The sequence below is a fragment of the Pholis gunnellus genome, assembly GCF_910591455.1.
Source record: "Pholis gunnellus genome assembly, chromosome: 3".
NCBI lineage: Eukaryota > Metazoa > Chordata > Actinopteri > Perciformes > Pholidae > Pholis > Pholis gunnellus.
The window spans coordinates 20,116,170-20,128,866 of record NC_136529.1 but is presented as its reverse complement, the minus strand read 5'-3'; the positions used below and the strand labels follow the sequence as shown (position 1 = coordinate 20,128,866).

The window sequence follows — 12,697 nt, the reverse complement described above, 5'->3', positions numbered from 1 at the left end:
CCACTCCCTGTCCTATTATCCTGCCTCGGCGGACATCCTGTCCTGTCCCGTCCGCCTTGCCAACCTGCAAGATGGAGATGAGAGGACGATCCAACGCAGAAGGGGAACATGAATCATTACACTTCCTGTTGTTGCACGCCGTCCGGGGAAGGAAGAGAGAGGACGCCCCCGGGGCTCCGATTGATTCCGGAGACTTAATTGGGTTTATTAGCCAAGATGTTGGGCCCCGCAAGGAGGGTCCCAGAGGCCGTCGAGTCCCCCCCACTCCCATTCCCACTCTTCTGAAGGAGAAAGCCTGCGTAATTGTTTTCCCTCCATCTTCTGTGTCATTGTCAGATGGGTCCTGCGGGATTATTAGCAACCCCAGGTCCCTCAATAATTCATCCAGAGCTATTTATACACAGATGGAGAGTCCTCTAAAGTCTCCCCCAGTGAGCTTATCTGACGCTTAGACAGACAGAGTGAGAGAGAGAGAGTGATGAGGAGAAACAGTGCTACAAAGGGAAAAGCAAGAGAGAGATAGAATGAGAGAAAATTGGGAGAGACGTACAAAGAGAGTAAGGAGGATGGAGAGAGGCGATCACAAAAAGAAATGCAAAGAATTGACGAATGGAAGGAAACAGTGTATAAAACAGTGAGAGCGAGAGACAGCAGCGTTTTAGATAGACACAATGACAATGTTTCTGGTGTGCATTGAGTTTCAAGGTGAAACTCTCTCGTCTGCTTTGCCAAAGTGAACAAAAGCACCGTCCCGGGAATAGCACACCCTCACACAACACACATTAATGGCTTTTAATCTTCCCCCCTTTTTCCTCCATTTAACACAATTAAGATGTTTGCAAAGCTAACATGGACCACTAGTCGCTACAGGAAGGACACGTGAAAGACATCCAGGGATTTCCATATGCAAAGTAAACACAGTTATCCGTCCTTTCTAACGTGTCAGTGCGTAAGACCAACAAAACAGCAGCCAGCCATTTCTTAAATCACCTAATAATTCAAACATTAACACATTAGCATATCAACATTAGCGCATTAAGTAGCTACTAATCCCAAACAGATAGCGGTTGTGCTACAGGAGGCTGCGCGACTGCATGCTTTTAATGGCTTTGCAGGTACCCACATCTTTAAGCCTGCAAGTTGAGGAGACATTTTGTTGTCGTCGGGCTAATGAAGCCTTTGGCGCACAACGTTGATTTTCAAAGTCCCTTTGTTGGTGCTCCAGCCACAGATAATTATATATATTCATCCCCTTTGGCAGTCACTTTTATCCAGCTCATTTAGAAAGCTTGGCTTCCTCTTGGACAAATTGGGACATTGAAAGGCAGATTGAGTGATAGTTTTTACATTTTGCATCGATGGCACATTAATCAGGGCAACTATAGCTATGGGAAAAGACTCGCTTAAACACCCTGTAAAAAGGTGGTAATTTGTCTGTTGCAAATAGTATCACAAAAGTTATGTCATTATGTAAAATACATTCTTTCTGTCTGCATAAATAGAAAATGTCTTGAACTGTAAATCCATAATTGACCATAAAATGAGAACTGCTGATTAATTGACAGAATAAGTAATACATCACTAATGTTTTTTTATTTACAGGCTTAAGTGAGGCACTGTTTTACAGCTCATAGTCTATAATAGGTCATTCTGCTGAAGTGCGTTAGGGAGAGTCACCTGAACACAAAGTGATATTATTAAATTAGAGCTTTTAAATAATCAGAAATGTTGCTACACTATGCTGAACAGAAAATGTTTGGTTTATTATTTACTTTGTCACGTTTCTCTCTTGATGATTGAAATAAATTAGTTTGATAAAAATCATAACTTTAGTGTTGCAGCGTAAAAAAGTGTTTTACTTAAATTGAAACCACTTTTGATGAAAATATCTTTGGAACATGACATTGGAAACTAATTCTCCATTTTTATTTATGAAGTGGGCTTTTGTTAGCTTTGGGTACAGCCTATGCCAAATTAATTGCTCCTGCCCAGTGCGTCCTCATGGTATTGAAAAACGATCCATAGAGGAACGCATTGTTTTCTCTCTCTCACTCTCTCTCTCTTACTCCTACTCTCACACACACACACACACACGCACACACACACACACACCCACACGCACCCACACACACACCGCTGTTGCTCCGGGGGGAAAGCAAAGCTTATCAACTAGCCAATGCTCACAAACTCATACACACGCCTGCGCACACGCACAGACTTCTCTGTCTCTATCTATAAACCCATGAAATCATTCCACACCAAGTGAGACGGGGTATGTATAGGTTTGGCCAGGATTCCCAATCTCCTGTTCTGTGATTAAAGGACCGAACTAATGGGCTCTGTCTCGTTGGGAACCTGTGTGGGACTGGTAGAGATCTCAGAAGCCATTAAATTGCAAATCTGTAATAATTTGCTGAAGGCTTTCTGTCCAGATCATTCCCTGGGCTGATTTGTGCATCGCCACTCTGAATGGCCAAGCACAAACCCAGCTGAGCCCACCGGCTAGCCAGCCAAGTTAGTTTACTAGAAGGCACGCTCCGGATACACACAGGGCCATATTTACTTTACAAGAAACCCCTGTGCAAACGTGTGCTGCCATTTTTCATTACATTTCTACCTGACAGGAAGGCAGCAGCTAATCATTCAAGCAATCGTCAAAAGACATGAGAAGGCGCAGACAGTGGTTCGATGTGTCTTTGATCAGTAGACTCAAAAAATAAAGAGAAAATAGTTTAAATAAAAATACTTACTTAATATTTATTGGAAGAAGTTCCATACCAAGTTAATTTGGCTGCCATAACACGATAACATTTATTTGTATAATTGTTCGTTCAAACTAATGTTTAATATTTTACAATTAATAGCAATTAAATGCATAAAAGGAAAGATTGCTTATGAAAACACACTGCAATATAAATAAATAAAAGGTACATCATTAGATAGGTGGTGTTCAGGCTATAGCCATAAATTGCTTTCTGCTCTTTGTTTGACGTAAATATAATGATACTAAAATCAAACAGTTAATTTGCTATTGGCTGTTGCTCCTCCGTTGTTTTTAAAAAAACTAATTCAGAGAAAACCGTATTGATTTCTGTAGAATATGTACATTTGTCTCCTAGCCGTCATGTGTTAACAAACGCTGCTTTTTCACCTGCTTTTGAGGAAGACGACCACCTCTGCAAAACGATCCTCACGAACTGCATGAACCTGCTTAAATCCAGGTCATGTTTCCTCACTTATTTGCACGAGCCTCCTTTAAAGACTTAACATACGTCTTTAAGGAAGAACCCATTTTCTCAATCAACTTTTTTATGTGATAGATATAGGGTACAATATGAATGCTCAGTTCATGTTTACATGCACTCAGATTTATGTGTTTTCCTGACCTTTTTATAACCAATTCAACAATATTTTAAGTAAAAATACAGTTTTATAAAAAGGTAAAAGACAATAAAAAAGGGTCTTATTTTGTTTTTGTTACTTAGAGTACTGGACATTACTTGAAAACAGCAACGGTTTGTCCAGACTTTGGGTCGCCCAAAATGCAAAGAACCTCTTTGCTGCTGTATGTTGATGGCAGTGTGACTGAACTGATATGCAGCAAGGAGCTACTTTGCCAATGCACACTCATCAATCTTCTGCCGATGCCAAACACACTAAAACTTAAATGCTGCATTATACTGCACAGCCACATTAACGTGTTGAAATAAATGAAGAAAGTGCAGGAGCTAGCATTCGCATGCAAAAAAGATAGACTTACAAATATACAGTAAAACCTGTCCAATTAACATGTTGTCAGAAATCCATTTAATATGGAGGGCACTTGCTTATTTACCCCCGAGGTGGCTGGAGCTGCAGGAGTCTAATTCTGCTCCCATCCCAGGAAGGTCATTCTCCCTTCTTGAGCCATGATGGCCACAGAGTAGTGCTTAAATCTGGCAAAACGCAGCCTATAAATTACAGCAGAGGACAGAGGGGTCAAAGCCTGGCATGGAACTGGGCCAGAAGCTATCAATCTGCCGAGGCCAGCGAGGGCGGCGACATCTGTCTCTGGGACTCCCTCACTCTTTTTACTTCTCTCTCTCTGTCTGTCTTTTCTTCTCAGCCCCTTCCCTCTCCCTTTCATTCCCTTTGCTCACTCTGTGCCTGTCATTTAACAATCTCTCTGTGACTCCATTTTTAGTCGGCACATCTCTTTACAATCTCTGCTCTCATTCTTGTGTACTGCTCTGCCTCTTGATACTCTTTGTCTGTCTTTGTGTGCCACCCCCCCCCCCCCCCCCCCACCCCCACCAGAACTCTCTTCCATGGATCTCCCTCGCCTCTTTTCACGCATTCTCTTACATCATCCCCGTTTCAACATCTCTCTAATTCTCCTTCCCTCTCTCCCTCTCTCTCTCTCTCTCTCTCTCTCTCTCTCTCTCTGTCTTGAGCTCCTTGTCGTTTTACGCACTCTTGCACCATCTCCCTCTGCAGCGATATGTTTTGGTCTATCTGCTCTCCAAACGGCAGGATAGGGTAAAGCCTGCACTTTCCATCAATGTGATGCCAATATGATTTGAATGGTAATATCTGAGAGCAAAAGGCACCGATTTGCACCGTTTTTGGGGAATTAAAATAGAATAATTATTGAGAAACATCTACAATATTTGAAAGCTGTTCAGTTTTCTTTTGTCATTCAAAACTCTGCAAAACTAAAGATAATTCAAAAATATGAAATAGAGCAAAGCTTCTCTGACCTGAGTTGCTAACTTCAGATTTCCCTTGTGCATCTGTTAAAGAGATATGATAGTTTAGATGTAAGATGCTGAATCTGGGAGTCAAAACTTGCCTAATCGATAACAAAGATTTGTTTTTGGTCTATACTTCTGCTAGTTTCATCAGAACATTCTGCATTACATTTGCTACGAAAATCTTCGAAAACTTCTGCATGACTTATTAATCCTCCTCCATTTTCTGAATCAAACTTGGTCTTGAATAATTGAGAGAGATCTTTGAAAAGCCCTAACCTCCATTCCCACCTTCTTTTTTACAAGTCAACGTGGTGCATTTTTAATTGGGGGGCATGAATGAGGCATGAAGGGAGATTGGAAGAAAGTGAATTGAATCAGGGACACTCAAACCTGCCAGTCGTCGCACAGCACAGGAGATTGTGTACACCCATACAGAGAAAGCTAAATATGTATGACAAGTCACACACGCTCAATGATCTTTGACGTGCTTTCTATGTGGGACAAATAATACATAGCTTGTGTGTTCCCTGATACGCCACTTCTAGTTATTTATAGCATTTGGTTGAGAACATCAATCCAACTTTCTATGAACCATAAATCTGAATGATTTGTTTATATGAGCCAGTTGTGTATGAGCTAAAATGGTAATTGAAAGTACATGTATCACTGGTTGGAGAACTTGCGAGGGCTTATTGCATTATATATATGTGGAAGGTAATATTGATTTGTTTTTTCTGTGATATTAAAACATAACTTGACCTTGAAAACAGGGTTATCAATACTATGAAGAGAAAAACAACATTTGATTATATAAGATATTAGATAAAAGGTACTGTATGTGGAGCACAATATGTAAAAATAATGAATGCTTGCTGGATATGCATTAATGGGCCACTGCCACGGTTAGCTGTGATAAACTTTGGTTCTATTCTTCATAATGCTGCTTTGTCATGCTGCTATTTCCTCGTGGGCAGCCAGAAGGGAGAGCTGCAGCTGGACTCATTTTCATGAGCACACTGAGGGTTCGAGTTGGGTTTGGGCCTTGAATATGAATATTAGAATTAAACATTAAAAGTTAATATGAAGTACTGCTTATAGGGCTGATATTTGGCATATGCAGTAATATACTCTGCAGTTTAATCGCACGCACGCACACACACACACACAAACAAACACATAGATATAAATCCATATGCACATAAAGGGATGAGCACACAACAAATATACAGAGAAAATGTATACACCCCTGTATAACACATATATACTGTACACAAACAAATAGTGGGCGCGGTTATTATAATGTGTCCAATCATAATGCCTCCCGACTGCGCAAAGCTTGATAAAAGGAGCATGCAGCTCTAATCCAAAAGGCAAAAAACACCAGTTTCCAAGTGCACACACAAAGGAGATTCTTCACCTTTTGACTGGTGAACAAAGGAAATGGTGTTTAAGTCTTTTACACTGAACAACATACAGAGCATGGTGCCCGCGTAATGGCATGGCACAGATAAGAAAGCCAGAAATGGAACAAAATGTAAAGTATATATAGTTGAAAAAGAGACCACCACGTGGAGACCAACGCAGGTCATTTTATGGGAACCTATACATGTTTATATTTATCATTATATTATATTCATATCATTCTCAAAGCTAAATCTGAACTACAATGAATTTTTAAAACTTGTAAAAAAAAACGATATGAAGCTAAATGAAAAAAGTGCAGGGCACTTCCCCACAGGACACTCTATCATTAGCAATGATATCATCAGCAGAACAAAAGCAAATCTCAAAAACAACATGTAACACTTTCCAATATTTCAATAGTATTGCATTCCCCATCTCCTGAACCGGCCACCGGTATTTGCAGGGGGGCTTGGAAGTGGTATTAAGCGTACCTAAAAGATTGAAAAGGCCTAAAGCGGCAACTTTTTTTTAAATTGAGCACCAAGCACAATAACACTTAGATGATGCAAGAGCCTTGAAAACAGAAAATATTTACCTCTCTAAGGAGCGTTTGTCAAAAAAGGATTTTTTTTTTGTTCATCCTTTGGAAGAACACTGGGGCATTGAACTTGGTAACAGGAAAGCAAGAGCAAGAAGAAGGAAGGTGCAAGTTGTTTAGTCTCTTTATGGAAAACAAAAGTTGATGAAACATTTTAAGGTAGACTTTATTTTAACCGGTGGGCTATCGGCCGACGAGATTAATTGTGTCAAAACATAAGAAAGCTTTTCCACTGTGCACGTACATTTTCAGAGAAGTTGTTTTGCCTCAGACATTGTTGGAAATATTATGGATCATTTCCAAAATGATCAAAATAAAACACCACACCCCTGGAGTGATTGTTACACCAGAAAACTTACTTGGAAACAGCTAATAAAAATGTCTGTCTGTCTGTAAAAATTGTTGAGATCAGTAGCCTCTCTGATCTGCAGCGATGGCTACACATCGTCAGTGTTGTGCCTCTCCCCAGGTCAGCACCGCTGTCCACAGTGAGCCATGACTTTGCCATGTGGAACCATTACACACTAGCACCCTGATTTCCGCTGGCTAGACAGTTTTACTGCATGACTTTTGTAGACGTGCATGTGCATCAACCGAAAAGTTTTCTGTGACACAAGTTAAATCTCTATAAATGACACTTTAAACCCTCAACGTTGTTACTGGTAGATATGTTTAACTTTGTGCTGAAGGTATGCCTTCGGAGGGGAAATGAGATGAACATGTGGGTACAGCCATCCCTTTACATTATCGCTCTCTCTCTGTATGTAAAGGTCAGTGGTTTTAATGAGAGGGCCGCTGAGGTCAGAGTAGCCAGAGGGCTCCTCCTCCTGACAGGGCTCATGACTCCAAACCTGCTGTTAGCATGCTAATCCTCGCAGGAGCTCTATGAGCACTCCCTCCTTTGGCTTGGCGCGGTCATCTCTCACTGTGACTAACTGGCTCCCTGCTCGGCCATCAGCCGGCCCACATTTGACAGTCCCCTCCAATAATAATGGACAACAGAGGCAGTGCTGCCTTGACAACGGCCCTCCTGACAAATTAGGCTCACTGTACTCCCCGCTCTGGCTCCGCCTCTTGTTTCCCTCTTGTTGCTTGGCAGTTCTGGGCTGTGCCAGGACAGGGGTGTTGGTGTCAGTACCGTGTGGCGCTGGTGGTCGGGTGGACTTTAGTAAGAAGCGACCTCCTCTGTGACACATGTTGCCTTTCTCCATGACGAAAAAGTCAAAATCGATTTATAGAAACGGGGCACGATGTGGGGCCTGAGTGCGCATTCTGAGCTGAGTGGAGGATTCTGGGCCAAGGAGGAAAGGAGGAGCACACACACACACACACGTGCGTGCACACACACCAATCCCAAACCAAATGCGAGGGGAGGAGAGAGAGGGATCCCACAGAGAGAGGATGATGCAACGAGAGTGCAATTTTTCGGCCGGAACGCATGCTGCATTAACGCAGGCCTGCAGGACGAAAAAACACACCCACTTTCTCTCTTTGTTCAAAGCCAAATTTGGTTTTTATCCTCCTTTTCTTTTGCACACGGTACTCTAATGGCAACCTGTGACACCTAATTGCCTGCAATAAAACACAGCATGAGACTTTCATGTTTTTGGCATCGTGACTTCCTGGCCTCACGAACCACGATGAGCCCAATGATCTGCTCTGAGCCTGCTCCCTTGACACATTCACTTAAAAGGGTTGAAATATCAATACTGTAGACGTTCAGAGGGAACCATAACTCCCTTTATGACCTGCGTAGATAATAGCCCCCATCTGTAGCATAAGCCACCGACAGTATGGGTACATTTAAACAAGATCATCACACTGTATCTCCACTTGCTTGATTTCAAACATATTAAACCATTTTCTCAAGTATTGCGATGAAATTACAAAAAAGCTTAACAGCGAAGATATTATCATTAATCACCAACGTTATTGTATTACAGGGAGCTAGTAGTATCTTCTGTTGAAAGTAGATGATTTGCACTAAAGACCTGTGACATTTACATCACTTGCCAGGTCAAAATGGACTATTTGGCCCATATCTTAATGAGGTTTCAACACCTGCTTTGACTTTGAGCAACTCCTTGGCTTTGCAACCACTTTAACTGTCTGAGCCTATGGCGAGAGCTGTTGCTAATGTATTTAGTTTGGCCAAGGACAAATATATTACTCACATTAAATTACCGCTAAATGAAACAAGAGCAGTTAAACAAATTTGGCGACAGGTGCATTTGCATTTGCTTGGGAAAACGAAGATGTAGACAATAAAGGTTTGGCCAGGAACACAATACCGCCTGAAGATGTGACAGCCGTAAACAATAGATAACAACCTTCAGTTATTTAATGTCGTTCCCGTATCATCGCGGCTCAATTGCCCTGGTGATTATTACATGAAATCAGGCTGATGAATAGTGCTAGCAATCATATCTACACCTTCTCTTCCTGAATAGACCCCCACCTCACATGCTGCAATGCCAGAGAGAAGAGAAAGAGAAAAGGGCTGGCTCTTTGTGCTAGCCGTGCCTCTCAGCCCCGTTGTGCATGGTAGCAGCAGCAGCCGGTGACCATTATAAATGGCCTCTATTAGCATGGCTCGGTCGCAGAGGGGAGAGAAATAAAATCATTGGGAGAATGTAGGCCTGCGCTGGTGTCCCTGCGCCCGCTCCCAGCCTCTGCAGACCCCCGTCCCATGCTCCCCTCCTCCTCGCTCCCTCCACCCCTCCATTCCAAGGGGACAGAATCCTAAAGACTAGATTACTAGTGATACATGGAGTCATTATGGGGAGGGTTATGGCAATAGTATCACAGGCACGGCTGACAATGGCTATAATAGGGGTCTCTTTCTTCGGAGGTAGCTTTACCATAGCAAAGGCTGTTTCTTTAGGCTTGTTGATGTACAGGAGAACAGAAGGGGCTTTTATTACCTGCCGTAGCAGAAAAAGCTCTGTATTATCTGGCTGAAGACCATGCTTATTTCTTTGTAAAAGTGCCATGTCACTTTGGGTAAAGTTAAATGAATGCAACAGCATCCCCAGATGAGGCATTACATTGTTAGCGGTGACAGTTACTGTACAAAGTATGTGCCATCGGGAGAGAAAAAAACAGGTTGAACAAAATTGTAAAGGAAATGGCAATTGATCATCTACAATCTTTGTATTACCATAACCATTATCCAGCATGTCCTGTCACTGAACAGGCAGCATGTCTGTGCAAGCACAAAAAGGGAAGACAAAGGGCAAAGAGGGAAAGCAAGGAATGATGGGTATCAGGCAGAGTTAATGAAGAGCAGAAAAGATGGAAGAGAAGAGGAGTTTTCTCGTGGGCCGTTCTATAGACTTCACTCTACTGGAGCATTTCACACCTTAAAGGGTCATCATGCCCTCGATTTGACTCTTTCTACTCTATAGCAGGACTCTGAAAAAATGCATACTGCATGAAGGAGCTGGGGGGAGAGGGAGAAGTAATGTAACATGTATGTACACATGTAAATGTATACATTTGTGCAAAATGGACAAAGACATTTTAACCGCCAAAATGGCACTCTTGCATTGAACGGTCATTCAGCTGCTTAGCAGTTTAAATATATTTTTACAAAGCACAGAAAAACAAATACTGCATGCATTATTTATCTTCAGAGTATTTGTATATTTGCTTATAAGTGTATTTACTCTTGTCTCAAAATCTAGCTGTGATATCATACTATACCTGATTCATGTTATGCTGTGAAGTCTTCAATAAAACCAGTATGACGGCAGTGCACGCAGTCAGTCACTTTGCCTGTTATTTGTGGGACGTGCTGTCTTTTACTGCTAATTTGGGAATCTTCTATGGAAACCTCGGGAGGGGTGTTGAAGGGAATGCGGCCTTCAAGCAGGTTACAGTGAGCCAGTGAGCTGGTGAGTCAGGGAGTAGCTAGTGCCTCCAGCTAGTTAAAATATGAGCGCAGCGGGGGCTCGCTAATGAAAGCGGGGGCCCAGCCCGGGAAGCAGGGCCGTATATCGTGGTGAGGAGACAGTTCTTAGAATCAGCTGGCGAGCCGTGCCTTTAGTTCTGGGGCCACTGGTGATTAACTGTCCAACAGGGAGTCACTACTACAGCTGGGCTATTAATAAAAGATACCCCCCCCCCCCCCCCCCCCCCCCCCCCCCCCTCTCTGCTCTTCTCCACCTCTTTGGTTCCCCCCATGCCTGCAGACAGTCTCTGCCCTCTGGAATTGTTTGTGTATCATAATCATTTCCTGACACATGGTGCATGTCATATATCGTTTACATGGGGCAGAGGGGGCTTTAAGGGGGGAGCAAGTGGGACTCCCAAAAAGTGATAGGTCATTCTTAATTTACTTTGCTCCCCTGGGAGATGTCCTGCAGGAATCAGATCAATTAGTGACCTCTCGTTAGATGGTGATTTGCAGAGAATGACCCTTCCCTTGAGAGAGGAAAATAAAAAATAAAAAAGCACCATGTTGCACCAGAAATACATGGCTGGCCATTAATAAAACACCAAAGGGCCATGTAGCATTGTTATACCAAAAGTTTATGATAATTTATAACCCTAACAAATGAATCTTCCCAGCATGAAACTAGAAACAGTTATAAAAATAGACCTAAGTAATGAGCAGTGCTGGCTCAGAACACATGAAAATCAATTAAAATGTATGTCTGTGCAATTTACATTCATACTTTGTGGTTTAGATTTCACAATAAATACCCCCCCCCCCCCCCACCCAAAAAAAAGGCTCTACAAAAATACAATAGTCATAGGCCAACTCCTCTTGTGTTTCACATGTGCGTACACACGTGCACGCGCGACCGCCCCCCTCACTACCAACCCCCCAACACACACGCTCACACGCTCACACCCCCCACACACGCCTACACGCACACAGCGAGAGAGTTACGGGCAACAGAGTGTACGCTGCTGCGGGCAATCAAACACAGCCACCCCGCTATTGCAACGTGAAAACGTGGGGTTAATAGCCTGGATTTAGCACTGTAGTGAATGGAAGCACGTTTACAACCGCCGGACTAGATGTGTGAATACACCCGTGCCCACTGCCCACATAGGAACATTGCTCCTCCTAATATCACCCTACATAAATTCATGCCGTCGTGACTCCCGATTCGTGACACTCTCATGATTGGATATGTTTGCCCAATAAGACAAAAACAAAATGATGTACTGAATTGAAGAACCAATGAAAAGGAATAAATGCCACAAATCCCGACAACAAAATGTATAAAGTCATTCTTCAGTCGTACAGAAAATTGCACAATTTGTTCTACCCAACAAATCCAGCAGGATTTAGGATCCTCACTATCCCCAATGTGCGACAGATTTTTTACAAACAAGTGGAACCATAGTTGTCAGAAGGAATACGGGTTTAACCCACCTTTGTGCATGCCCGTGAAGCGGTCCTTCAGCACAGTGAGCTCGTAGATCTTGCCGAACTCCTCGAAGAGGGGCCGGAGGTCTTTCTCGTCCAGGTTGCGGGGGATCTGACCGATGAAGAGTTTGATGGCATCGTGGTCTTTCATGGGGATGGTGGCCGGACAGCCCACCGGGCTGTGGCTGTGGCTTAATCCGTTCACGAGCCCGTTCGTGCTGGCGGAGACCACACCGACACCGTGCATCGTGCCGTCCACCTGCCCGTTGGTTAAAGTTGCCATCTTCGGACCGGCCAGTGAGTTGGGAGGGGTACAAACAGCAGCAGATGGTGATGGTGGAGAATCGTTTTACGTTAAAAAAAAAAAGAAGCTGTTGGAAGTCTTGGTCAAAATTTGGTTCCGAGACCGAGCCGTGCCAGAGCCGATTCCACTCTCGTCCTATCAAAGCCAATATTTACACTGATGTGAAAACACATGTAGCATTTGGCGAAGACGCATATCAAAAGCGCGCAATGCCGTTGGTCCCGGTGGAGGCTTTGATTCCTTATATTTATGTCCTACCCAATAACTCGTTCATT

General features: G+C 43.0%; 1 protein-coding gene across 3 annotated transcripts in view; it reads right to left on the bottom strand.

The window, feature by feature from the left end:
- Positions 1-12,401, bottom strand: part of celf4 (CUGBP, Elav-like family member 4) — a gene marked incomplete at both ends in the record, with an annotated part of 71,065 nt that extends 58,664 nt beyond the window's left edge. For 2 of the 3 annotated variants that reach the window (XM_079156692.1, XM_079156691.1), the window contains one exon: positions 12,125-12,314. In XM_079156692.1, coding sequence (XP_079012818.1) covers positions 12,125-12,269 — 145 coding nt within the window. Of the gene's footprint in view, positions 1-12,124 lie in introns of all 3 variants that reach the window. The other variant, XM_079156693.1, reaches the window with a different exon arrangement.
- Between the last annotated feature and the right edge of the window lie 296 nt (positions 12,402-12,697).